The 23,387-nt window shown below is 46.6% G+C and overlaps 1 protein-coding gene across 1 annotated transcript in view; it reads right to left on the minus strand.

Annotated features, from left to right (window-relative positions):
* Positions 1-23,387, minus strand: part of prickle2b (prickle homolog 2b) — a 69,187-nt gene that overhangs the window by 8,432 nt on the left and 37,368 nt on the right. Inside the window, exon 3 of the mRNA XM_060069270.1 lies at positions 1,636-1,819. Coding sequence (XP_059925253.1) covers positions 1,636-1,819 — 184 coding nt within the window. The remainder of the gene's footprint in view (positions 1-1,635; positions 1,820-23,387) is intronic.

Raw genomic sequence — 23,387 nt, forward strand, 5'->3', positions numbered from 1 at the left:
GGAGCAGGAATCAGCCCGGCCCACCCCGTTGTGATCCGACACCCCTCTTGGTTGAACGGAAGAATGTCCCCCCCCCTGCTCTTGACATGGTGAATAGATACAGTGTGCCCTTATGATGGAGGGGGGGCTTGGAGCCATCAGATCCTCACGATAAGCTCAAGTTCTCTCATTCCCCGGTGGAACCTTTCAGTTGACAACGCGGGTCAACGAAAGACCGTCACAGACATACTTCCACCGCTCAGCTGCCAGGAGTCAAAACACATTTTGTTCCACAGCTCGAGCTTGAGGTTTCGCCTTTAGATTATGAAACTACAAATGGCTTGAAACTAAGTGCACCACGAATTGAGGATACTATGTTCTGATGCGGGCTATGGTGATTCAAATATAAAAATAGAGATATATGTTCTCGTGCTCTTGCTACATCACCGTTTCCCACAGATAGGTATTGTTGATTAGGTAGCCATTATGTAGTCATACCTGTGTAAAGATAAGGCCCAGGTCTTTGTTCTAGCTCAGTGTGCTTTGTCTTCCCCGGGGTCAGTAAACACTGTTGCCATTTTAACTATTATCCCACAGAACATCTCCGGCTGTACGAGAAGCAAATTTACTCCATTGACCCCTGGGTGCCGGATGAGGAATGGCTTTGCACAGCGTTCGGGATGGATAACTCTTCCATATATTGACCAGTTGCACTTTAACAGCAGTAAGACCGGCCTTCAATCTATGAAGAGGATAAAACAAGCTTCTATAAAACGCTTTCATTGTTCCATAAAAAAAAAGGGAGATACCTCCAGCTCATTGGGTCTTATAGATGTGTTTTCTTCTCTAGGTTTCCTGACAGGGATTGCTCCACACAGCCTGTAATGTGTTTTGGAATTTATCAGCTTTGGAACAGTCAATTAAAGTAGCTATAAACATGCTTTCTGCTGAAGGGGGATTATTCTAACCAGCACATGTCATCTTTGCTACATGCAACATCTTGAAGACATGTTGAACACTGCTCGGATAAAAAGGGGTGTGTTTATATTTATATTGACATGGCTGGGAGCGATCTGGAATATATTAATCACAGCTATAAAAATGAATATCGCTAGTAATGGATATAAGTGGTTCAGCTCAATATTTATAGCAGTACATTATAATGAAGCCAAGTAAAACCAGGCAATATGTCATTTTTAATAGCTGAATTAAATGGGAATCAAATCATAACCTGTAATAAAGACTTAAGCACATAAAGATAAACTGATGTATCATTCATATGAAGTGGCTAGAAACTGTCAAATAGTCATGGACTAAGAGTTGAAGTAGGGAACCTGAAAGACCAGACCAGTAACTACCAGATCACCACCTGCGCTGGCTTGGGTTCCTGGTTATGTTTGACCAGGTGAGACGCTAGTTTCTACTAGTTAGCTATCTGCAATGGCTTGGGTTCCTAGTTATGTTTGACCAGGTGTGTGATCAGGTGAGATGCTAGTTTCTATCAGATCCTATACCTGCGTTGGCTTGGGTTCCTAGTTATGTTTGACCAGGTGTGTGATCAGGTGTGATGCTGGTTTCTTCCAGGTGGCTACCATCTGTAGTTTGTGGTGTGGGTGTGGGACCAGGCGTGGGACCAGGTGAGAGGCTGTTATCTACCTGCTCTGGCTTGAGGCCGGGGGGGATCCAAGCGTACTCCTCCAGGGCGCAGCCGGAGTCGTCGTCTGAGGTGGAGTTCCTCTGGAAGTCGTACATGAGCTTGGTGACCGTCTTCTCCATCTCCACGGGCATGGCCGTCACTGCATGCTCCTCTCGGCGACACTTACAGTGCACACAGATCTTCCTGCCATTGAGAAAGGACAAGAGAGAGAGAGAGAGAGAGAGAGAGAGAGAGAGAGAGAGAGAGAGAGAGAGAGAGAGAGAGAGAGAGAGAGAGAGAGAGAGAGAGAGAGAGAGAGAGAGCGCAAGAGAGCGAGAGAGAGAGAGAGAGAGAATGGTGGTCAGGCATTGAATCAATTCAAAAGATTTCCACACATCGAACCTTGTTGATTGAGAGCCCCAACTAAGGTAAGTGCTTGAGGACATGACATGACTATTAAACAAGCTACTTTTGGCGATGTTTAATAATTGAACACGTATTTTTATACACAGGTCATTAATTATGAAACGGTTAAGGGTAAGGCATTTTGCTCACGAATGCCAACAGCAGGTAGCGTGTAAACATTCTAGCTGAAACCCAGTACCTTTCTACTGGGAGTCGTCCTGAACACCATAACCATTACACTATCCCCTGTAATATAAAGCACCTCCGTTTGGAACCATAAACCAATGGTCTGAGGCAGACGGTAATGGTGTGATACGATGTGAAACATCAACTCCAGCGGTTCAGTGGTCAGGGTTTAGAAGTCAAGGTGTCCTGCTGTGTCCCTCGCAGCGATACACGAATGCCACAGATTTACTACAATGGCTTCTAGGAACACCTACACCAGGGGATGTTATGACAAACAGGCAGGGGGAGACCCCAATACACACACACACGCCCTATGACAGTGATGGAACACAGTAAAGGGCTTAGCAACACACACACACACACACACACACACACACACACACACACACACACACACACACACACACACACACACACACACACACACACACACACACACACACACACACACACACACACACACACACACACACACACACATTATCTCCCTTAGACTATCTCAAACTACTCTCTGTGTACACGGTTAGCTTGAAATACTAGCAGATGCTGGGCCAAGATAGTGTCACGTCAGACACGCCCGCGTATCTAGTGTAAGTTGAGGAAATACTGTCTGGAGTGTTAATCAAAAACTCACGCCGCTATCATTGAAGACATATCCAGTGAGCAGTCAAGAATACATTTGAGATTTGGATAAGATCGATAAAGGTTAGGGAAAATATATTTTGGGCGTAATGGATATATTGGCTAGTTCAAACTTTGGAGGAGGTAAGATATTTCCCCACTAAGATATCAAACAGTATTTCTTAAAATAGCACCACAATCTTGACACAATATGAGCTTTTGATAACAGCACTATAAATACAACACCCATCTAAACTCGATGCAGTCACGGGGTGTGTGCAGCCAGTAAGACATCAGGTTAGACATTCCACTGCGTCCTTGACAGCACTAAGCTCCGACACTGACCAGGAAATGCCCGGCGGCTAGCAGGTCACGTCCCACTCACCCACACTGGCCCCGCAGGCTGCCCCAGCAGGCAGACAATCCCATTACCAGCCCCAGACAGACGCCGGCCCGCCCCACCCATTCTCTGACCTTGCCTCACCATCAAGAAAAAAATGGAGGGAGCTTAGCAACAAACGCAGGACACCCGACAGTCAGAACTGAAAGGACTTTCAGCCCAGGTTTTCTATGAACAAAACAAAGAAAGCTCTGTGTATTCCTTACATACAGATTACTGTTCTGAACCTGACGGGTAATGTTTGATGAAGGAATAAGGGTCTTAGCGTGTTTGACAACAACATATATTTAGAGTCTTTGACTGTTTGATGACACAATGTAGTTTTAGGCTTAGCCCTGATGGATTTTGATGATTGAATAAATGTGGGAAAGCGCTTAAAACGCTTTGGTGGCTCAGTGACTGCAACAGCCCTGTAGCATGCCGCCACAGGTCAAACAAAGAAGGACCCTACACTTATTCAGAACAATATAAACATACATATAGTATTTAAAGTTGAAATATCCATCAGCACTTGAGGCTTGTCCCTCGTCAGCCGTAAGCCACAATACATATTACGCCACTTACGGATTCAGTCATCAAAACAACAGGCCTCTGCCACTTCCAGAGCCCCTATAGGCCGATACTTTCTACTGCAAGCCACATACCTGGCCAGATGTCTGTGTGAAAAACAACAACACATGAAAATGGTCAGATATCACTCTGATGAATATTGATGGGAAAGGTGGGCAGCATCTTCCTCTGATGAGGTCACCCAGCGTCTGAACGGGTCAGCAGCCGCTTGTCCCAGCGGAGTGATACATAGCCTGGGGGGCAGCACACCCCCAACGATCCCTTTATGACATTGCCGTGCCCTCCTCTCCATCATTACTAATGCATGGGCGAACACCTGGGAAGACACTAACCCATCCGCACAAACACACGCTCATAACCACCGCCACGGTGGATAGAGCACCGCGTTGCCTTTCCCCTTCAACACCAGCCTCTCTGACACATGGCTGCACACGCGCTACACCGCCGCGTTGGCTCCCGACGACGGGTGACAGAAAGCCGACGGTGATTCACGACGGCGGTCGGAAGTGGCACCAATGAACAGGAAGACGGCGGAGAATGGGCATGTTTCGCACACGTCTCCCACTCTTCTGACATGGTGCCAGGTGCCGGTGCTGCGCTGGATTCTGCCTTGGGTTGAGGACGCACGCCTGGTGATAGAGGTATATAAATAACCCAGGCGGGCGGCAAACAGGACCCCGAAGGAACAGGGAAAAAAGGATTTCAGAATGCACAACCGTAGCGCTCGGTGAGGCCGGGGCCCCGGCTCTGCTGGCTGACGGGTCATATGTTTAGACGCTCAGGGATTAGCGTGGACTCGTTTGTTTGCGTTGTCCAGCCCTGGTGCATCGTCCTTCATTCCCCTTCATATCCTTCCACCTTTCATAAAGTGACTGGCTTCAAAACGGCTGATAACCACCACCCCCCCCCCCCCCCCTCAATATCCTCCCTATCCTCCTATTTCTCAGCGCGGGGTTTACTGAATTCCTGTGTCTTAAGACCACCCTGGGCCCAGCTCTACTGTTGAAACGCGACCCCACAGAGGCTCTTGTCATCTGTGATTTCAATTAGGACGGATAAGAGTGCTCCGGTAATATAAGTTAAGTACATCACTTCAGCGAAGCCCCTGTAAGCACAGGGGCACGGTTAAGAAAGGAAAGTGGAATAGACCACTTCCTCCTTTGGACGTTATTGGCCTTTTCCTGTCCAGGGAGCTGGGGGATTTAATTTGTTGAGAGGTAAGTGGGAGTTTGTGTGTGTGTGTGTGTGTGTGTGTGTGTGTGTGTGTGTGTGTGTGTGTGTGTGTGTGTGTGTGTGTGTGTGTGTGTGTGTGTGTGTGTGTGTGTGTGTGTGTGTGTGTGTGTGTGTAGGGGGGCAGGGATAGGGTGGTCTTAATAATTAACTAGGTACTGGTGGTGTCATCAGTCACACTAACATTGGTTTGTTAAGTAAACACTGTGGAAACTTAAAACTTTTACTTGCAGACCTGACTCATAGATTGCCTTCTGAATGATCCGTGACCAAACAGGGCTCAAACTAAATACCATGAGGCTGAAATGATGAGGATAACACAAAACCATATACATTTTTGGACATTCTGTATTTCGGTAATCCTTTTCTTATGTCATTGGAAGGTTAATTGACTGTTCTAACCACTCATACGTGTCTAACCATTGGGAGACACTCAAACCACTTTACAATTCAAGCATCCACTTTCAGCCAAACATTCATTCACACACTGTCTGACGAAGCTGGCCACAGTACATGGCAACAAACATCAGCCACGTTTAGGCCTCTTGCTCAGGGGCAAGAGTAGCCAAGAATGGAACCAGTGAGTCCGTGACTGCATGCAGCTCTATTCAACCTCCTCTAAAAACACATCCCCCCCCCAGTCCTCTTCTTTGGTGTAAGTCTGTCCTTTGTTGTGTTGAGAGAGTGCATCACAGTCGCTCATGAGCGGCTCTTAAACAACCGTGCTCGCTATTCCTTTCCATGGCATCATTCACTATGGTGGGATTAGGATGCCTTGTCTAAATGGTTGCACAGAGGAAATAAGCGATGGGGTAGAGACAGACCGAGGCACAGAGAGAGAGACAGAGAGAGGGACAGAGAAAGAAACAGACAGAGACAAGGACGAAGAGAGAGAGACAGAGAGACAGAGAGACAGAGAGAGAGAGAGAGAGAGAGAGAGAGAGAGAGAGAGAGACAACCAAACAGCTGGGTGCGCACGGCAGCCAAGTCCCCTCTTGTCTTTTCTTCCCCTGCCTCTCCTTTTGTTTTCTCTGGACTGATGGGGGAAAATGGGAGGGCAGACTCCGGCTTTCTCTTTAACTTTTTGTCTTACTTTTTTGTGGGGCGGAGGAAAACACATGGTTTTGAAATGCTGGTTAAGAATGTTGCCATTTTGGTTTCAGCATCAAGTCCCCAAACTGAGGGAGTGAGCTTCCATTCTGGATACATAATGTACGATACATGGGTTCCCACCGTCTGACGCCTACTCTAGTCTTAGATAGCATGCCACTGTGGAGTTCAGAGTGAGTTACCATGGATAATTGCAGTTGTCTGCAACAATCCAATCTGTAATGCTATACTAGTAAAAGCCAGTTCACAGACATAAGGCCCACAGACATATACATACACACACGGAACCCTTTTTTAAATTCTCCCCACACATATTCATCTTCTGCTTTTGTGACGGATATCTGCTTGTGGCTGAGTGTGTGAGAGAGTAAAGACGTACCGAGAAAGAGACAAAGTGAGTGGACTTTATATCATGACGACAATGTTTTTTTAGTCATCTGCAGAATCTAAAGCACTCCTCGGGAAAAGGTGACGTTATTAAGCTACTGATGACGTATTTGGGTTGGCAACTTGGCCAAAAGCTTCCTCAACACCCTCTCAGGACTGGGTGAAGTATGGCATGTCTAGAATAGCTACAAAGCATTCTGTGAGACTCAAAATGTTGTCACCAAGGCGCGCTACCATAGGCCCATCCGCTGCTATATACAGTAACTATGGGCAACGGCTAAAGTTAGAATTCGCTGTAGATATCGTCATATGTAAATCCAAGGTGACCTATGGACAACAACCACATAAAGTAGTCAAACAAATAAATTGTGGGTCACTTCAAAGGAATATCAGCAATATGTATGGTTGTAATACCTATTTTATTAGTAAAAACTACGAAAAATAGGGATCTCTTAATTGCAATTAGAGGGGAGAATTTTCGTTTAAAACTACTGAGCACAAGCTTATAAAATAATACATTTACGCCTCTCTATGTCACTGTGTGCGTGCGTTGGTGCGCTTTTGTGCGTGCGTTGGTGCGCTTTTGTGCGCGTGTTCCGGTGGAGGGTTAAAATGAACACTGTAGATATATTTGCCATTTAGACTTTTTTCTCTTTCTTGCAAGTTTATTTATATTGAAACGGGAGAGTGATCCGTGCGCATCTCCTTACCTTTTACAGACTACAGAGGAGGAAAGTCATAGCTCCGATCTCGACGTGGGTACTTTTAAAACGTAGTATCTTCCTCATTGCATACTTTTGTCACACAGTTCCAGTCGCATTAACCCAAAAATCATTCACGCCGGACAGTTCTCTGGTGACTGTGGCCAAAGCGCAAATTCGCCCCGCTCACAAAATGCCCGTTCCGCTCCAACAGCCGAGCTCTGCAAACAAATTCTCCAGTCGCTGTGTCTTGGTGGTGCGGTGTTTGAACCAAGCGACCAGTGTAAGCTGTAAACATAAAATCCCCTCACTTTAAGTCCCAGATCCAATGCGAGCAGGAAATCCAGACTGTGCCATCCAAATAAAAAACATAGCTATCTCCTTCAGCGATGCAGGGTAGTAGGCTATTTAAAAAAAGAAAAGTTCAGTGAAATCTGCTAGAAAGGAACGAGACGCTCCGCTCCGCTCACTTGCAACTGGCCGAATGAATACCGTCACTAAGCTCTTTCCCTTTTGCTCCAACCAAGCGCTCCCCTCCCCTCCCCTCTCCCCCTTTATTTCAACCCTCCCCTCATGCTAATGATGCCGTTTGATCGCACCAAGTTAACGTGCTAACACTGGTACAATTAGAAGCATGAATGACTTGTGTTTTGAGATCATTTGCATGCACAAAAAACAAAACATCCCCAAATCAACTGGCCCGGGGCAATCGGCGAGGAAGGCTGGGGGAGAAGGGGGGATAGACGAGGGGGAGCCACAGGGGCTGTCCTGAGAGACAGAGGTGAAGCCCTGTAAACAAAATGGTGCTGTTTAACATAAGAAGCGGACATTAGCAGGATAAAGGAGGAGTAACGCCTGCTGACCCAATGAAAGTATTTTCAATAGATGTGCAAAATATAATTAATTGGATTATACAAACTATTTTGTAATAACAAGGTCGTTTGGTATAGCTCATGGGCCCAAATAATTATTATTCAGATTAACGACTAGCAGCCAACCATGCCCTTAAAGATAATTTCTTTCACTTTGATGTAAGCTTCAGCATAAATTGTGTTATTATCAGGTAATAATATGTCATTATATCCAAAAAAGGTTGAAATTTAATAAAACTGTATTGAACCCAACAAGGAGGGACTTAAATATTGAAGGATTAGAATATGCGTTCATATTACAGCTGACTGAACAGTCGGCTGTTCAAACAAAACCCTTCAGATACAAAGCCAATTTTAGTAATTTCCCCCATATATTCAATGAAACTACCAATCTATATAGGCAGCATGTTAACATTTCATGTGTGGAATACTTAATAATAATATTAACATGGCTTTTGTGTGTGTGTGTGTGTGTGTGTGTGTGTGTGTGTGTGTGTGTGTGTGTGTGTGTGTGTGTGTGTGTGTGTGTGTGTGTGTGTGTGTGTGTGCATAAATGGGTGTAGGTTTGTGTGTGTGGTGTGTATTGTGTTTTGTGTGTATTGTGTGTGTGTGTGTGTGTGTGTGTGTGTGTGTGTGTGTGTGTGTGTTTGTGTGTGTGTGTGTGTGTGTTTGAAAACAGCCCTTTCTGGCCTGAGGAGCGCCCTCACACGTGTCCGGATGACTTGCACTACACTGAGGCATTTACACTCCAGAGTGTATAATTACCTTCAACAATACCCCAGACTATCAATTACTGCTCAGGCTGTATACTTAGGGCCTACCTGCAAGGCTTTCTAACCAGAACCTCTAAGTGACAAGCGCCCAGCGTTTAGCCGTAACTACAGGACATGGTCCACTTGTTTTGGGGTACGGCTAATGGGGTACGGCCAATGCCCCCCCCCCCCCCTTCACCCCCAAAAGCCCTATCCCCGAAAGAACTGGTCCCAGGCTTGCTGTGGCGCTTCCATTTGGAAAGCCAGGGCACAGCCAGAACATAAACAGAGGCCATGTTGGGGGACATACCACAGATAGCACTGGACAGAACCCTCGGCATGCACCGCCAGCTTCAGCAGGGTAATTTTAGCCAAGTGAGCCAAACCGGGTTACTCCCTTCCCAAGCATGTAAGAGCATATCGGGCCTTTATTGTCCATCAAGGCACCGGGAATGAGAGATGTTCTGCTTACGTGATTCACAGCCGCCCGTGTCTAATCTGAAATATGCAGGAAAGTTGCAGTGCTTGGGAATGATATTATCACGCAAAGAAGAAACTGATTTATAATCTCAGAGATAGTCCAAGAAAAACCCATCTGTTAAATCAATCGCGTGGGTTTAATAAGGTGTATCCCACACGTCTCCATGTAACCCTCCCCTTCTGTTTTCTAAGCTGTATTTTCAAAAACTACCTCTCAATCTCTCTCTCTCCTGCATGTGGCAAATGCTGATGACTATCACTCTAGAGTCAACACACGGGGCAGCTGGGACTCCCCGCAACAGCTGAGATCCAACACAGACTCGCTGGGGGAGAGAGAGAGGAAGAGAGCAGGAGAAGGAGGGAAAGAGCCAGAAAGAAAGAGAGAAAAAAAGCAAGAGAGAGAGAGAGAGAGAGCAAGCACTTTTTTCCCCTTCTTGCCCCCAACAGGCAGCGTGGAGAATAGGGGAACTACCCCCATTCTGTCTGACTGAGATAAAGCAGCCAAGGACAAGGCTGATCAAACTAGTGTTGGAACGAGCTTCCATCCCCCGCCGCTCCCACCCCGGACTGAATTGTTTGAATTGGAATCCGGAGTTATGGGCGAGTCTGATTGCCAACGGGCCAACCCCTGCCTGCTCTCTGGCGGAGTGTAACATGAGGATATGCTGGGGAGCACTGGGTCCCTCACTCCAGAGCCCCTCTACCCTACTGGTGTTCCCTTTAGATAAGTGGCTATTATTCCCTCAGCGTTCACGTCAACTGGATTTATTCGTCACGGGGCTAAAGGGGTGACATTGTATTCGTCCGGAGGCGACAAAAAGCTGGGGGAAAAGGGTCCAGTGTGTCTGGTTCAATTGTAATTAGCTTGGAGGGCTCGTTAGGGCTATTTTCACTCCGCTTCATACATACCGTTAGTCTCTGCCTTGTGGATGAACAGCGCTATGCAAACCATTAACCCCCGGAGAGAGAGAGGGGGAGGAGGACGGACATACCGATAGAATATCTGAGACACAAATAAAGAGAGCAGGCAGACAGATTGACAGACACACAGACAGACCGACAAACACACAGACAGACAGAGAGACACTTAGCCAAGAGCCAAAGGGTGACCTTGTGGAATAAGTCCTCCCAGGGGTTGACGGTGCTATTTCTGCCCATAGTGGCCCACTTACACAAGGAGAAAGGCACTCCGCCCTCCCCTCTCCTCTGGATCATCCCTCCACCACCGCCCCTCCACCTATCCCTCAGTCCATCCATCTCTGCCCTAGACAGGGGTCTCCAGGGCCGTGAAGCATCGTTTCCATGCCGATGTACCGTGCGGAAAGCACCGGTTCCCAGCCCCTCGCTGTCAATGCGGGTTGTGATTCAAAGATCAGATCATCTTCTGTTGTTTAAGAGAAGAAGGGAGAGCAGCAGGAGAGAGAAACATTCTTCCATTAGAGGATGATGAGCAAGATGCAATGGTAATGCAATGGGAATTATTGTTCCCATGTGTGCGCAGACAACGATCTGTGATAAGAATTCACTTTCAGATCTATCTCGCTTTGCAATCGGTGCCTGGAAATCTCTCCTGAAGGAAACGTTCCGAGAGCATGTATTAAATCTTCAGTTCCTCCTGCAGTGAACACCCCCCCCCCCCCCCCCCCCCCGCATATTTGACGCAGATAGACATCGCATGAATGAACCACCCACCGACCAAACCTCCCACAGCCGTCCTTCACTGACTCAACTCTCATTCAGCCTCCACTGATCTGCCTCACATCCTCCCAGTCATCATAACCAAGATGATGAGCATCACGGTGGGCGTCAGTGCCTGCCTCTCTCTCTCTCCCTCTCCCTCTCTCTCACACTTTATCCTTTTCTCTTTATATTTAAGTCCCACTCTTTATTAACAAGAGATCTTCAGGTCATTCATCCACATGACATCCATACTTCCAAACAGAGCCACGGTTTATTGTATGTGGTGCAGTCCTCAGTCTCTTGGAGGGAATGATCACATTGCCCTTTGGTCCATATGTTCCCACTTGTTGTGTGGTTGACCAAGCAGATGTTCTATAAATAATTGATCTCTGCATCCTTTTGAGCTTGATCGCAGACGCACTGGACAGCAGCCACAGAGGTGAAACATAATACCACCTCCGATTGTTAGGACGGTGTAAAGCTTAGAGCAACACAATGGCTTCTATTATGAAGGAGATCACAAGGTAAGCGTGTACAGAGTGATCTGTTGGGTTGTTAGAAGGAGTGAAACATGCTGAATTAGATTTGGAGAGTTTCTGGAGAGAGAGACCTACCTCACTCTGGGAAGAGACTGAGTGGCAGTCTTGCGTTGCTGTTCAGCAGAACCACAGGGTTCTGAACATGAAGATGAATTGATCGTGAGTCATGATTCAGCTATGAAGTAACATGGAAGCTGTAGCCGAACCAAGAGAGGGATAAGAAGAGAGCGTTGTTTCTAAAAAAGGACATCTTTGTGTGACACGGTCTGTTTGCTACACTGTGTTGGCCAAGGCGACCACTTAACATTCACTGAAGCTCTCCTGTGATGATGAAGTCCAAGCGTTACCCATAATAAACTCGCCGCCATGCCATGTTCAAATATTTACTTTAGGTGGTAGCAAGTGTGCAAACGGTTCAGTATTAAGCAAAATATCTTCTAGGCTTGTATACAAGTCTCTATGAAGAAGCATTGTGTAGCACACTTAACATGAAGGCTGCCACCTCACACGGGCCCAACAAGCACAAGCTCAGACACGGGAACCTGAGCAGCGATGGAATACAACACACATATCGATGATACTATAGGCAGCTCTACACATCTGCACCCCCCCCCCCCCCCCCCCCATACCAACACACACACACACACACACACACACACACACACACACACACACACACACACACACACACACACACACACACACACACACACACACACACACACACTGCAGTCCATGGAACTGGGGATCTGCCAGGGATCGACTTCAGTCTCTGGTTAGAGAGGAAGAGATAAAGATAAAAAATAAAGAAATGTAAAAAGATCCTGTAGACAAAGGCTCCGAAAACATTAGTACAACTTAAGATGGAAAGAGATAACCCAGATTTACTGGTGTTGTTTTATTGGAATCATGATAATAAATAACGACCCTGTTTTTACCTGCTGGATTTATCATTTCATTAAGAGATCCCGTGTATAGGGCTACAGTGTTTATAGACAAAGAAAAAACATTTATTCTGTCGTTTTGGCACAGGAAAATGCAACAAGGAAACACATTTTCATTTGCAATACGCAGGATTCTACGCAGAGACCAGTTCATAAATTGCCACACATGGAACAAGATGTTCCCAGAGAGCATCTCATCCATTTGTCAATATTCCATCGCAACAATCAAGGCCAAGAAGAAAACCTCTGGATATATATACAGTATATCTTCCATTTCACCTTGTTACTGTGTTTCCTCCGACCAATTGCAACTGATGATAGCCAGACACACTCTCTCTCCCTCTCTCTATTCATTATAGGAACCGCAGGATTTCTCGACACAGGGCCTACAGGGTCCATAGAAGCTATAGATTAGTGTGTGTGTGTGTGTGTGTGTGTGTGTGTGTGTGTGTGTGTGTGTGTGTGTGTGTGTGTGTGTGTGTGTGTGTGTGTGTGTGTGTGTGTGTGTGTGTGTGTGTGTGTGTCCTTCCCTGAGACGTGACTGGCTGACTGTGGGCCTGATCACTGCAGGTCGAGGACAATAAAGACAAAGCAGTATTGACCGGAGTGCTGTGGCATGCTGGCAGTTACGTTCCGAGGTGGGGCACTTCAGACATGCATGAGAACAGACGGGAGAGTCCAGGGCGGGAATCGGTCCCAGCGACTGACGGCCGATGCCTGGCAATCGAGACGCTGACACGCAGAGACGCATGCACGCAATTACATTCTGACAAATTGTTTTCGACTGAGCACGATGGGTCTTTGGAAAGGCGCCTCCATTTTCCATCAGCAAGATAACCAAACTGGCAGACCGACCCATTTTGGCCTTGCAATGTTGTTTCTGAAATTAGGCTTGTGCAAGAATGTTTGGCAAAAGAAAAACACGCCAGTTCGTGGTGGAACTCAACCAGATCTCCCTTCCCCCTCCCCTCATCCACCTGTTCACCTGATCGCCGGTCCCTCTCCCCATCCAGGGTCGGCTGCCCTCTAACCCGGCTGGCAGCCCTCACACTCCCTCTCCCCACTCCTCTTGTACTTATTTAGAGTGTGGCCCATTAGCAGGCAGTCAGAGCAGCGCCCTGAGAAGAGCTAATGACCCAGACACGCTGCTGTTTACAGCAGAGCCAGCCGGCCTGCTAGGCTAGCACGGCTGTTTATTTGAACTGTGAACCGCTGTGTGTGAGGCGTGTGTCTGTGCATCTGAAAGGAGTGTTTGTGAGTGAGGGAGCTTCCGTATGCAAGGGAGGAGGAGGGAATGGGAGGAGGAGGAGGGTGGAGGAGGAGCGGGGTCCTTACAAAAATCTGTCCTCCTTCCCTCTTCATTTATTTCACACTCCGGCCTTTAGGTTTTTTGTTTTTTTTCACAGCACATTTGTCTACCCTACAGGCTCCTGGCACTTGCCTGGTTCTCTTGGGCCACAGATGGACCTCTGTGTAGCCTGGCCGAGGCTGCACACCTCAGGCATGGAAGTTCCCAAAGACCCCCCGGGGTCTTCCACATTCAAGTGAAACCTGAGTTCAGGCCTCTCTCACACTGATATGCGCGCATGCTTTACGCCTGCACACACAAACACACACGGACCGGCTTTAAGGAATAAGGCGCGGGTTATGCCCTGACAATACCGTTGATGATACCGCTGTTGGGGGTTTGTCAAAGCAGGCTTTATGTTGACACATGCACACGCATGCAAGCACATACACACGCCTACACGCATGCATGCAGTCAAGCACACATACTCAGTCGCTAAAACAGTGGCTCCATTGATACTCAAGTCTTCTTATCCTTCCCCTTTAGACCTACACTTCATTTACAGTTCGCAATGAGTGTGTGTGTGTGTCTTTTTGAGAGCTAAGGGGCGGGGGGGGTCGAAGAACAACTAGACTTCAGAAAGAACCTCACACACAAAATGTATGTGTCACATATGTTTACGGTATAACATGGATATAGGTGTATTAAGCCTTCACTAAAGTTGGTTGCATGCATATAAAAGGCCAATGACATTATACTATACTACTAAGAGTGGTGGTAAGGAGGAGTTATTAACTGTTGGTATAAGAGCAGCACCCCCTTCCATGTGTGGCTAGGCAAAACCACAGGTATCCAGAGCCATAGACACGCCAATGGACTTCAATAGCCCAACCCAAACATAATTTCCCTTCTTCCAAAATGTGTTCCACAGTCAGACTGAGAACCTGTCTGCTTGACACTTTGACATGATATACAATCATAATTGATGCTTATGACTGCCCACCAAAACATTGTGGATACTTGTTGGCAGGCTGAACTAGACCATGACATTATATTTATGACTCATTTGCTATGTTCCACATCTATCCCTTTTTAAGATTTACTATTAAGTAATTTTCAGCAGATGCTTTTATCCGAACCGACGGCAAACCTCGGGGTTCGACCCAAGATGCCTTTGGCTGACAAACACTCTAACTGCTGCACTATCCGGCCACAGGAACATATGTTACACTTGCATCCTAATTGAAACGCTGAGAGATGTTTTGGAGAAAGGACAAAAGGTAGCGTCACAGAATGTAAACAATACAGTCCTTAGCCTTCTAAGACTGAACAGGCCCACCCTCGCATTCCATGCCACCCTCACCCCCACCACCACCCCCACCCTCAACCCCATGCGGAGGTTAAAATGACATGCTAATCTGAGAGACTCTTGTATCCTCTGTGTCTAATCTCATCACAGCAGCGAGCAGTAGCTAAAAATGTGTTCACGGCTTGCTCTGGTCTTCCTGTAGCCAGGACAGTGACCAAACAGAGGTGTGTGTGTGTGTGTCTGAGAGAAAGTGTGTGTGCGCCTGCCAAAGACTTGACACTGGCGTCAGAATGAATCATATACAGTCTGTCATCCCACCCCTGCGGCACACCGCTGGGTAAGCTGCTAACTCTCAATGGTGGATTCAAGGGGGGAGAGAGAAGAAAAAGAGAGAGAGCGAGAGCGAGAGCGAGAGCGAGAGCGAGAGCGAGAGCGAGAGAGAGAGAGTTGGAATCAATGCAATGACTGACATCAATAAACGGAACAAGGGCTCAAAGTAGTGTGAAAAGAAAAGGAGGCTCACAGCACCACGCACATACATACACAATTCCACACAGTATCATGACATATCATTCATCAATCTACAAACAAGCCACATGCCAAAACATGCTGGCAATCTTTCGATCTGACCTATAGATTTGTCTAATTGCTCAAGTAGTTTGAAAAGAATGTATGCAACGGCATACACACAGACACATACACATACACACAAACACTCCATCCATCTTCCAATTACATGCCCATACAGTCACACAATCTTTCCATCTGACCTATAGATTCAAGACCTTTAGATTTGTATCTCAGCCCATCATTCAGCCCATACCTCTCTTACACAAATAGGATCCTAGAAATTCCCATTTGGCGTGATCCATCTCACACGCTGACACAATCTGTCCTGGCCTGACGCTAGCCTAGCACAACAACCGACTCATAATTAGCCTAGAATCTCAGCATACGCTTCTTCTGAGGCCCCATATGGGCGCAGGGTAACCCCCAGCCACCCCTCTTACCCTAGGGATCAGCATGGCATTGATAGCGATGGATCAATGGGCCCACAGTGCAAAGTGTACCTGGCATTGATATGCGTTGACCACTAAGCTGATGTGCATTCAGTAGCGTGGGGATGGACGCGTGTCCGTTTAAGGGGCCACAGAGGCCACAGACCTTCATGATGGATCAGAGGATCAAGCCCCGCTTGGCCGATTTATTGATTACACATAAAAAAAACAATCCAAAGCAGTGCTTCAGCTCAGGCTTTCCATACTCCCGACCAATACTATTGGATCAATATATCGGGGGGTCATAGAGTGGGTACTATTCATGGTATTCATATGGAGGGAAATTCCGATCCGTCGAATAATTAGATAAGCATGGCGACATAAACAATGGGTTATAAAAACTGTCTAGGGACACTGGAAATAAAAGATGTATATAAGCTTGCCAGTTTTTGATGACAAAGCAGGGATGCGAGAAAGGCAAAGCCTGAACAACACATGAACCCCCTTCGCATCTGGGACGCATTTTGCACCCATGTGCAAATTATTACATATTTCTGGAAACTGAGCCACAAGCAAAGTCTGTAATCTGATGATGGGGATTTTATTCCTGTTGTTCACGGCTCGCTCTGACTTCAGCTTCAGGTCATTGACGAGGCTCATGGTCAGAGGTTGGAAAAGGTGTGTGTGTGTGTGTGTGTGTGTGTGTGTGTGTGTGTGTGTGTGTGTGTGTGTGTGTGTGTGTGTGTGTGTGTGTGTGTGTGTGTGTGTGTGTGTGTGTGTGTGTGTGTGTGTGTGTCTCCGTGTGTGTGTCAGAAAATGTATCCATTTGAACAAAAAGAAAAAGAGACTTTGGGACATGTGATGTGCGAAAGATGTATATCATTACACATAGACCTATAAGATCAGGGAGAGCAGAAAAGCCAAAGAAAGCCAAGGCAGAATTGAACTTCCCCTGACCGAAACGACAATGAGCCCCACCAGTCAGCTCATGTGGAGGAAGTCCCTTCACACTCCCTGCATTCTGGGCTGTAAATGTTTTAGAGTGAAGGGGTGAAATGTGTCACCTCCCTGGCTGGCCGACTGGGTACATTTTAGAGATCCTGTGTCGGCCCCCCAAACACTGGTGCTCAAAAAGGTTAATGGCTCCGTTGGCTTGTACAGCCATGCTGTACCATTGGCCTTCAAACAGGCGCATTGGCACATAAACAACAAGCCAGTCACCAAAGAGGGGGTTTATTTAGAATTGATGCACTGGTGTTATTGGCATGGGGTAGCCATGAGTATAGGTTGGGCTGAAGATTAAGGGGATGAAGGAAGGATAATAAAAGACAAAGGCAAAACAGCACATAGACCAGGCAGCCTATTTCCACCGGTGACCCGCAGCAGCAGTAAACCCTAATAGGCTACACACAAACCGCCAAACCTGGCTTTAATAAGCCTAACTAACATCAAGGCTTAAGCCATCCAGTGACAGCCTCCCATTTGGTCTTAACCTCAGTGTAAACCTCACGGCCCTCTGTTTAGTGTCAGCGCCCGAGCAGGAGCAGGCCGGCTTGTCCGGCGGCTTTTCTAGGGCCCCGTGCTAACAGGCCGAGTGAGGCGGTGATGGCGGTGGGGCCTCCGGCCAGGCCAGCCACGCGCTGGGTGCATAGGCTTTGGAGTGACACCACATTTTGGTTGGCCCACCCCTCGCTATGGTCCTTATGAGCCAAACCTCAGAGGACAGACACACAAAGGAAATGGGCTTGTTGTTGTTAATATTGAGAGCGAGAAAGAGAGCGAAAGAGAGCGAGAGTGAGAGAATTCGGTTCACAATGATTCTTCAAAAATGGAAGTAGAGGAATCTATGTGAGGTTTGCTCTGTGTCAGACACTGGAGTGCTCCACCGGCTGTAACCCTCCAGCTCTCACCCTCCAGGCACGGCCCCAGCCGTCAGATAATATTGCCGCATAGAAGCAGGCCAAATATTGTTCTTATTTCCCAATTGGAAAGCCACCAACCACTGAGGGTCATGGTTAATGCAGAAAAGAAAAGTCATGTCACTAGAATTGGTACCAGGCCTGCGCTAATGGATGCATATTATACAATCTAATTCCCTCTGTGTGGGTCAAGCTCTGCTTGTGGGTCACACCTGAACCGGGGAGATGGGCATTATAATCCAAGTAATAAAAATAATAATACACTTTATTTATAAAGACCCTTTAAAAACAACCTTTACAAAGTGCTTTGACATGCATAGTAAGAGCAAATCACTTTAAAATGGAATGAGTCACTGGAGCGACCGAAGCACCGACTGCTAACAGGCTAAGAGGAGGGCCGGGGTGGAGGGAGAGCAGCAATCAATCAATAAAGTTCACACATAATTCTTGAATAGAATGAGAATAAAAAGGCTAAAGGATAAGTGCCCACAAACAGCTTTCAACAAGTTCTTTGATATTGCAAAAGAGACCTCTGCAGAACAAATGTGTGGCACGAAGCATTAAACTGGATCCGAACGATCTGTGGATGATTACACAGAGTATTCCAGAAGAAAACAAGACGATCACTTTTGACACATTTGAATTGTCTCGTCTGCATTCAGTTATAAAATAAGATGAACCCAACATTCAAGAACCCTGATTGTTCATTCAATGTCAAAGGATATGGACACGGACAAGAAAGAAAGAAAGAACAAATAAAAAACGCAAGAAACAAAGAACAAAAGAAAGAATGAAAGATAATAAAGGTGGGAACAAAAAAAAAGAAGGAAATAAAGACGGAAATGTGTTCCATTACCAAAGACCACCCACCTGTAGTACATCGGTGAGCACCCACAACCAGGGATTAACGAAAAACAAATGAGAGAAGTTATTGTCTTCTTCCCGTCAGTAAAACCCCAGGGGTCAATGGGAAAGCCATGCATGTTAATTCAATATATTGACTTGCAGGCCTGGAGGCCAGAATAAAGTAATCTGTTGTGTCTCAAAGTGGATTCAATCTCTGCGTCATAGTATTGTATTACCCTGCTGCAAACCTTCCTAATCCTTTCGTTACAGTATTCCCTTCACTGCAAAAGGAACAGCTAAATAACATTTAGAAAAATGGGAGACTCGGTATGTGTGTGGGTGTGCATGAGGATGTTTATATATGCATGTTTTCTCACCTATCATTGTGTTACTGCATTTGCATATGTGCTGCACCACATGCATGTTTCGTGTGTGTGTGTGTGTGTGTGTGTGTGTGTGTGTGTGTGTGTGTGTGTGTGTGTGTGTGTGTGTGTGTGTGTGTGTGTGTGTGTGTGTGTGTGTGTGTGTGTGTTTGTGTGTGTGTGTGTGTGTGTGTGTGATCAGTTCGGGGGGTAAATTAGCTATGTGGTCACTCCAGGGTCCAGGACGTCTAACTCTATTATATGCTGTTAATTATCAACATTGGAATCTGTTTTCTATTAGCCCCATGTTTTGTGGGGGGTGCATGCATAATTATGTGTTTGTGCGTGTGTTTGTGTGTGTGTGTGTGTGTGTTTCCACGCATGTGGGGATAGTCAACCACATGCAGTGCCATGTGGGGGAAGCTGCCTGCTTCGGTGACATCAGTGCTCAGGAAGGTAAATTGTAACGACCAGACCCCTCCCACCACCACCACCACCATTGCACACCAAACGCCCCCACTGATGCCCAGGAGCCATGCAGACGTCAGCATTTTAACTCAGAAGGGTTTGTGGCTTCCATTAGTGGATAAGTACACTTCAGAGACACAGAAAAGATGGAGAACAAAGTGTAGACTCTTAACTAAAAGACTTGAAGTCATGCAGTGTGGCTAACATAGCTGTATTTCGATGAAGCAATAATGCAAAATGGTTCACAATGCAAGTAACATTGAGCAAATCATGCTGATATATATTGTAAATTAGATAATCATTACAACAATCTGAAATGATAATGATTACAATAATCCAAAATGTCTTATTTTGGAGGCTTGCACTAACACACACACAGAGAGAGAGAGAGAGAGAGAGAGAGAGAGAGAGAGAGAGAGAGAGAGAGAGAGAGAGAGAGAGAGAGAGAGAGAGAGAGAGAGAGAGAGAGAGAGAGAGAGAGAGAGAGAGAGAGAGAGAGAGAGAGAGAGAGAGAGAGAGAGAGAGAGAGAGAGAGAGCATAAGAAAGTGTGAACAAAGTGCTATTTCCTGGCCTTTCCAGAGAGAGCCAGGCGATGAGTTTAATAGACATGGATAATTTTAGAAGGTCTCAACACCTTTCTAAAGCAGGCATGACTTTGTAAACTTTCAGCCGATAATTTGTGAAATAGAGAAATGTTTACACAAAAGAGTAGCAAAATGTGGAAGGCCACGGTCCGTATTCAACTCTATGTTCGGCTCAGAAATGGGCTAATATTTAGTCAGCTCTAAACAGGTTTTTCTTTTTCTAGTAAAAGCGTTTGGTCAGAGAAATATTGCCTACGGTTTCCAAGCCAGAGTTTGAGTAAGTAAGTGATAGAAATGCGTTTTATTTGCTTCACAGAAACATTGCCACTATAACAGTGTCTGAACCAAGCTTCAGCTTCTGAACATGCAGTGACAAAATACTGCATGTTCACCTTATTTCCTTGTTACTGTGTGTGTGTGTGTGTGTGTGTGTGTGTGTGTGTGTGTGTGTGTGTGTGTGTGTGTGTGTGTGTGTGTGTGTGTGTGTGTGTGTGTGTGTGTGTGTGTGTGTGTGTGTGTGTGTGAGAGAGAGAGAAGAAACAAGTTAGAGGTCATTGTCCAGCTTCAAAGAACCCTGCCGCTCGACAGGCCAGGCGCCCACCTTAACGTGTTGTTTTACAACGCGGACGCGGACAGACACTGCCAAGGTGGCTGGGAGCTGCATGTGTGTGTGCGTCACAGGCAGGAGAAAGCCACTCTCAAAACTCACATGGACCTTGGTAAAACAGTATGGCCTCATTTATACTTCTGATTGGGGTCTTGGAGTGTGTGTGTTTGTGTGTGAATGTGTGTGTGTGTGTAATTATGTGTGTGTGTGTGTGTGTTTGTGTAAAATGCAGTAACCTTTTCCTTCGCTTTCACGCCTCAATGTCAACTTCTTCCATTCACACGCAAACACACGCACGCACTTTGCGTGAATGCTTCTATTTGTTTTGCATATGTTTGTGTGTGTGTGTGTGTGTGTGTGTGTGTGTGTGTGTGTGTGTGTGTGTGTGTGTGTGTGTGTGTGTGTGTGTGTGTGTGTGTGTGTGTGTGTGTGTGCGTGCGTGCGTGTTTATTTGCAGTGAGTATGGCACAGATCTGGCTGCGACCCTGAGAGAAGGATTAGGCAGAGAGAGGTAAACACACATGAGGGAGAAAGAGAGCGAGCGAGAGTTGTGACTTCAGGAGACAGAGTCAGCCTTATCAGGGGACATCAGCGGATATCTGGTGTCTGTGTGGAGATACGATGGCTCCCACACCGCAGACCGGGATCTTCTTATCTAATAAATGTGTGTTCTTCGAGAGAGGCCCGTGGGAACATTCTTATGGTGCCGCTGTCCTCAGAAAAGGGGGACAAACAGAGGTTAAGAAGGCCGCCCGCCCTATCGGCTCTATAGGGGGAGTATGTGGACGTGTTTCAGCACAATGCAGCCTCTCCTGTCGGTTCTGGCTCTACCGCTGGGGCCCAGCCTGGAGGTGGAGCGCTGCGTTGCACGTGAGCTGCCTGTGGGCGGTGAGGCCTGTCCCTCACTTCTGGGAGGAGGATGGAGCGGCACCGACAGCTTCCCGCCTCCGTCCTCAACTCCACTGGTGAGGAACAAGGATACACATACACATACACTGGACTGCACACACACACACACACACACACACACACACACACAGACACAGGGGCAGCCAGGAAGACGGGCAGGAGACACACATTCACACTCACACAAAATCACTCGCACACACACACAGGCCTCAGACATGTGCATGAATATATTAAGACACAAATAGGGGGATTCCTAGCAGGAATCCCCCTATAGCAGGAGATGAATTTGAAAGTTCAAATGACTTAAAAGTGTGTGTGTGGCCTAGTGATAAAGAGATGTAAAGTCATGGCATGTGTGTTGGCCATGTGTTAATGTTTGCTGTGTGTGTGTGTGTGTGTGTGTGTGTGTGTGTGTGTGTGTGTGTGTGTGTGTGTGTGTGTGTGTGTGTGTGTGTGTGTGTGTGTGTGTGTGTGTGTGTAGGTCTGGTCCTGTGGTACTGTAGCCCTGGGTCTGTGCTAAGCATTTATGAGCTAATTAAGGTCTGACCAGGGCTGGGAAGCTGGTGATAAGACGCGTCTCCGGCCTGCTTATTATTGTTACACGCTTCACTGGGGTCCCACACACACACACACACACACACACACACACACACACACACACACACACACACACACACACACACACACACACACACACACACACACACACACACACACACACACACACACACACACACAAAAACAGACAGAGAAACGGACACCACACACACACACAAATACACACAAGCTAGCTTTACTGCTGAAGTCTCCTAATGTGCTACTTAGGGAGATGATTAAGTATTCTTAACAGGCAGGAGAAACTGAAGTAAATGCCAGATAAATTAAAGTGTTTCTGAGTCTGTCCAGGGCTCCAAATAATAGACCAATGGCTAATTGCTGTACCAGGAGTGTGGGGGAATCTCTCTCCTATTCTTACTCTCTTTCGCTCCCTCTCTCGTTCACTGTCTGTCGCCCTCCTGCTCAGCCTCACTCTGAACTGCTCATTTCTTTCCCACTGTATCAACCACTGCTTATTTTTAGGTTTACTGATATGTGGAAAACAAATTCAACACTATTCACTTTGTGTAGCGTTAAATTCACAGACATTCATTGGTCTATTGGACAACTGATTTTAACTGCATTCCCTGTGTGTGTGTGTGTGTGTGTGTGTGTGTGTGTGTGTGTGTGTGTGTGTGTGTGTGTGTGTGTGTGTGTGTGTGTGTGTGTGTGTGTGTGTGTGTGTGTGTGTGTGTGTGTGTGGCTTCAGTGTAGATCTGAGAGGAGACGCGGATCATGGACTGCATGGAATGACTTCTTCAGAACCCTGGGAGCAAGCGAGCCAGAGAGTCAGAGAGAGTAAGAGAGCGAGAGAAAAGGCAAGAGAGCGAGAGAGAGAGCACGAGAGCCAGAGAGAGAAAGAAGGAAGGTGTTAGCTGAGCCAAAGATTGAAAAAATGAGAAAAAGAGGGAGAGAGATTTAAGAACAAAAGTAAGAACAACGGAACAAAACAACAAATGAACGAAAGATAGAAGGAGTGAAGTCAAAAGCGAAAAACACCCGGACAG

Source organism: Gadus macrocephalus, chromosome 13 (assembly GCF_031168955.1).
Source record: "Gadus macrocephalus chromosome 13, ASM3116895v1".
In the NCBI taxonomy this organism is placed as follows: domain Eukaryota; kingdom Metazoa; phylum Chordata; class Actinopteri; order Gadiformes; family Gadidae; genus Gadus; species Gadus macrocephalus.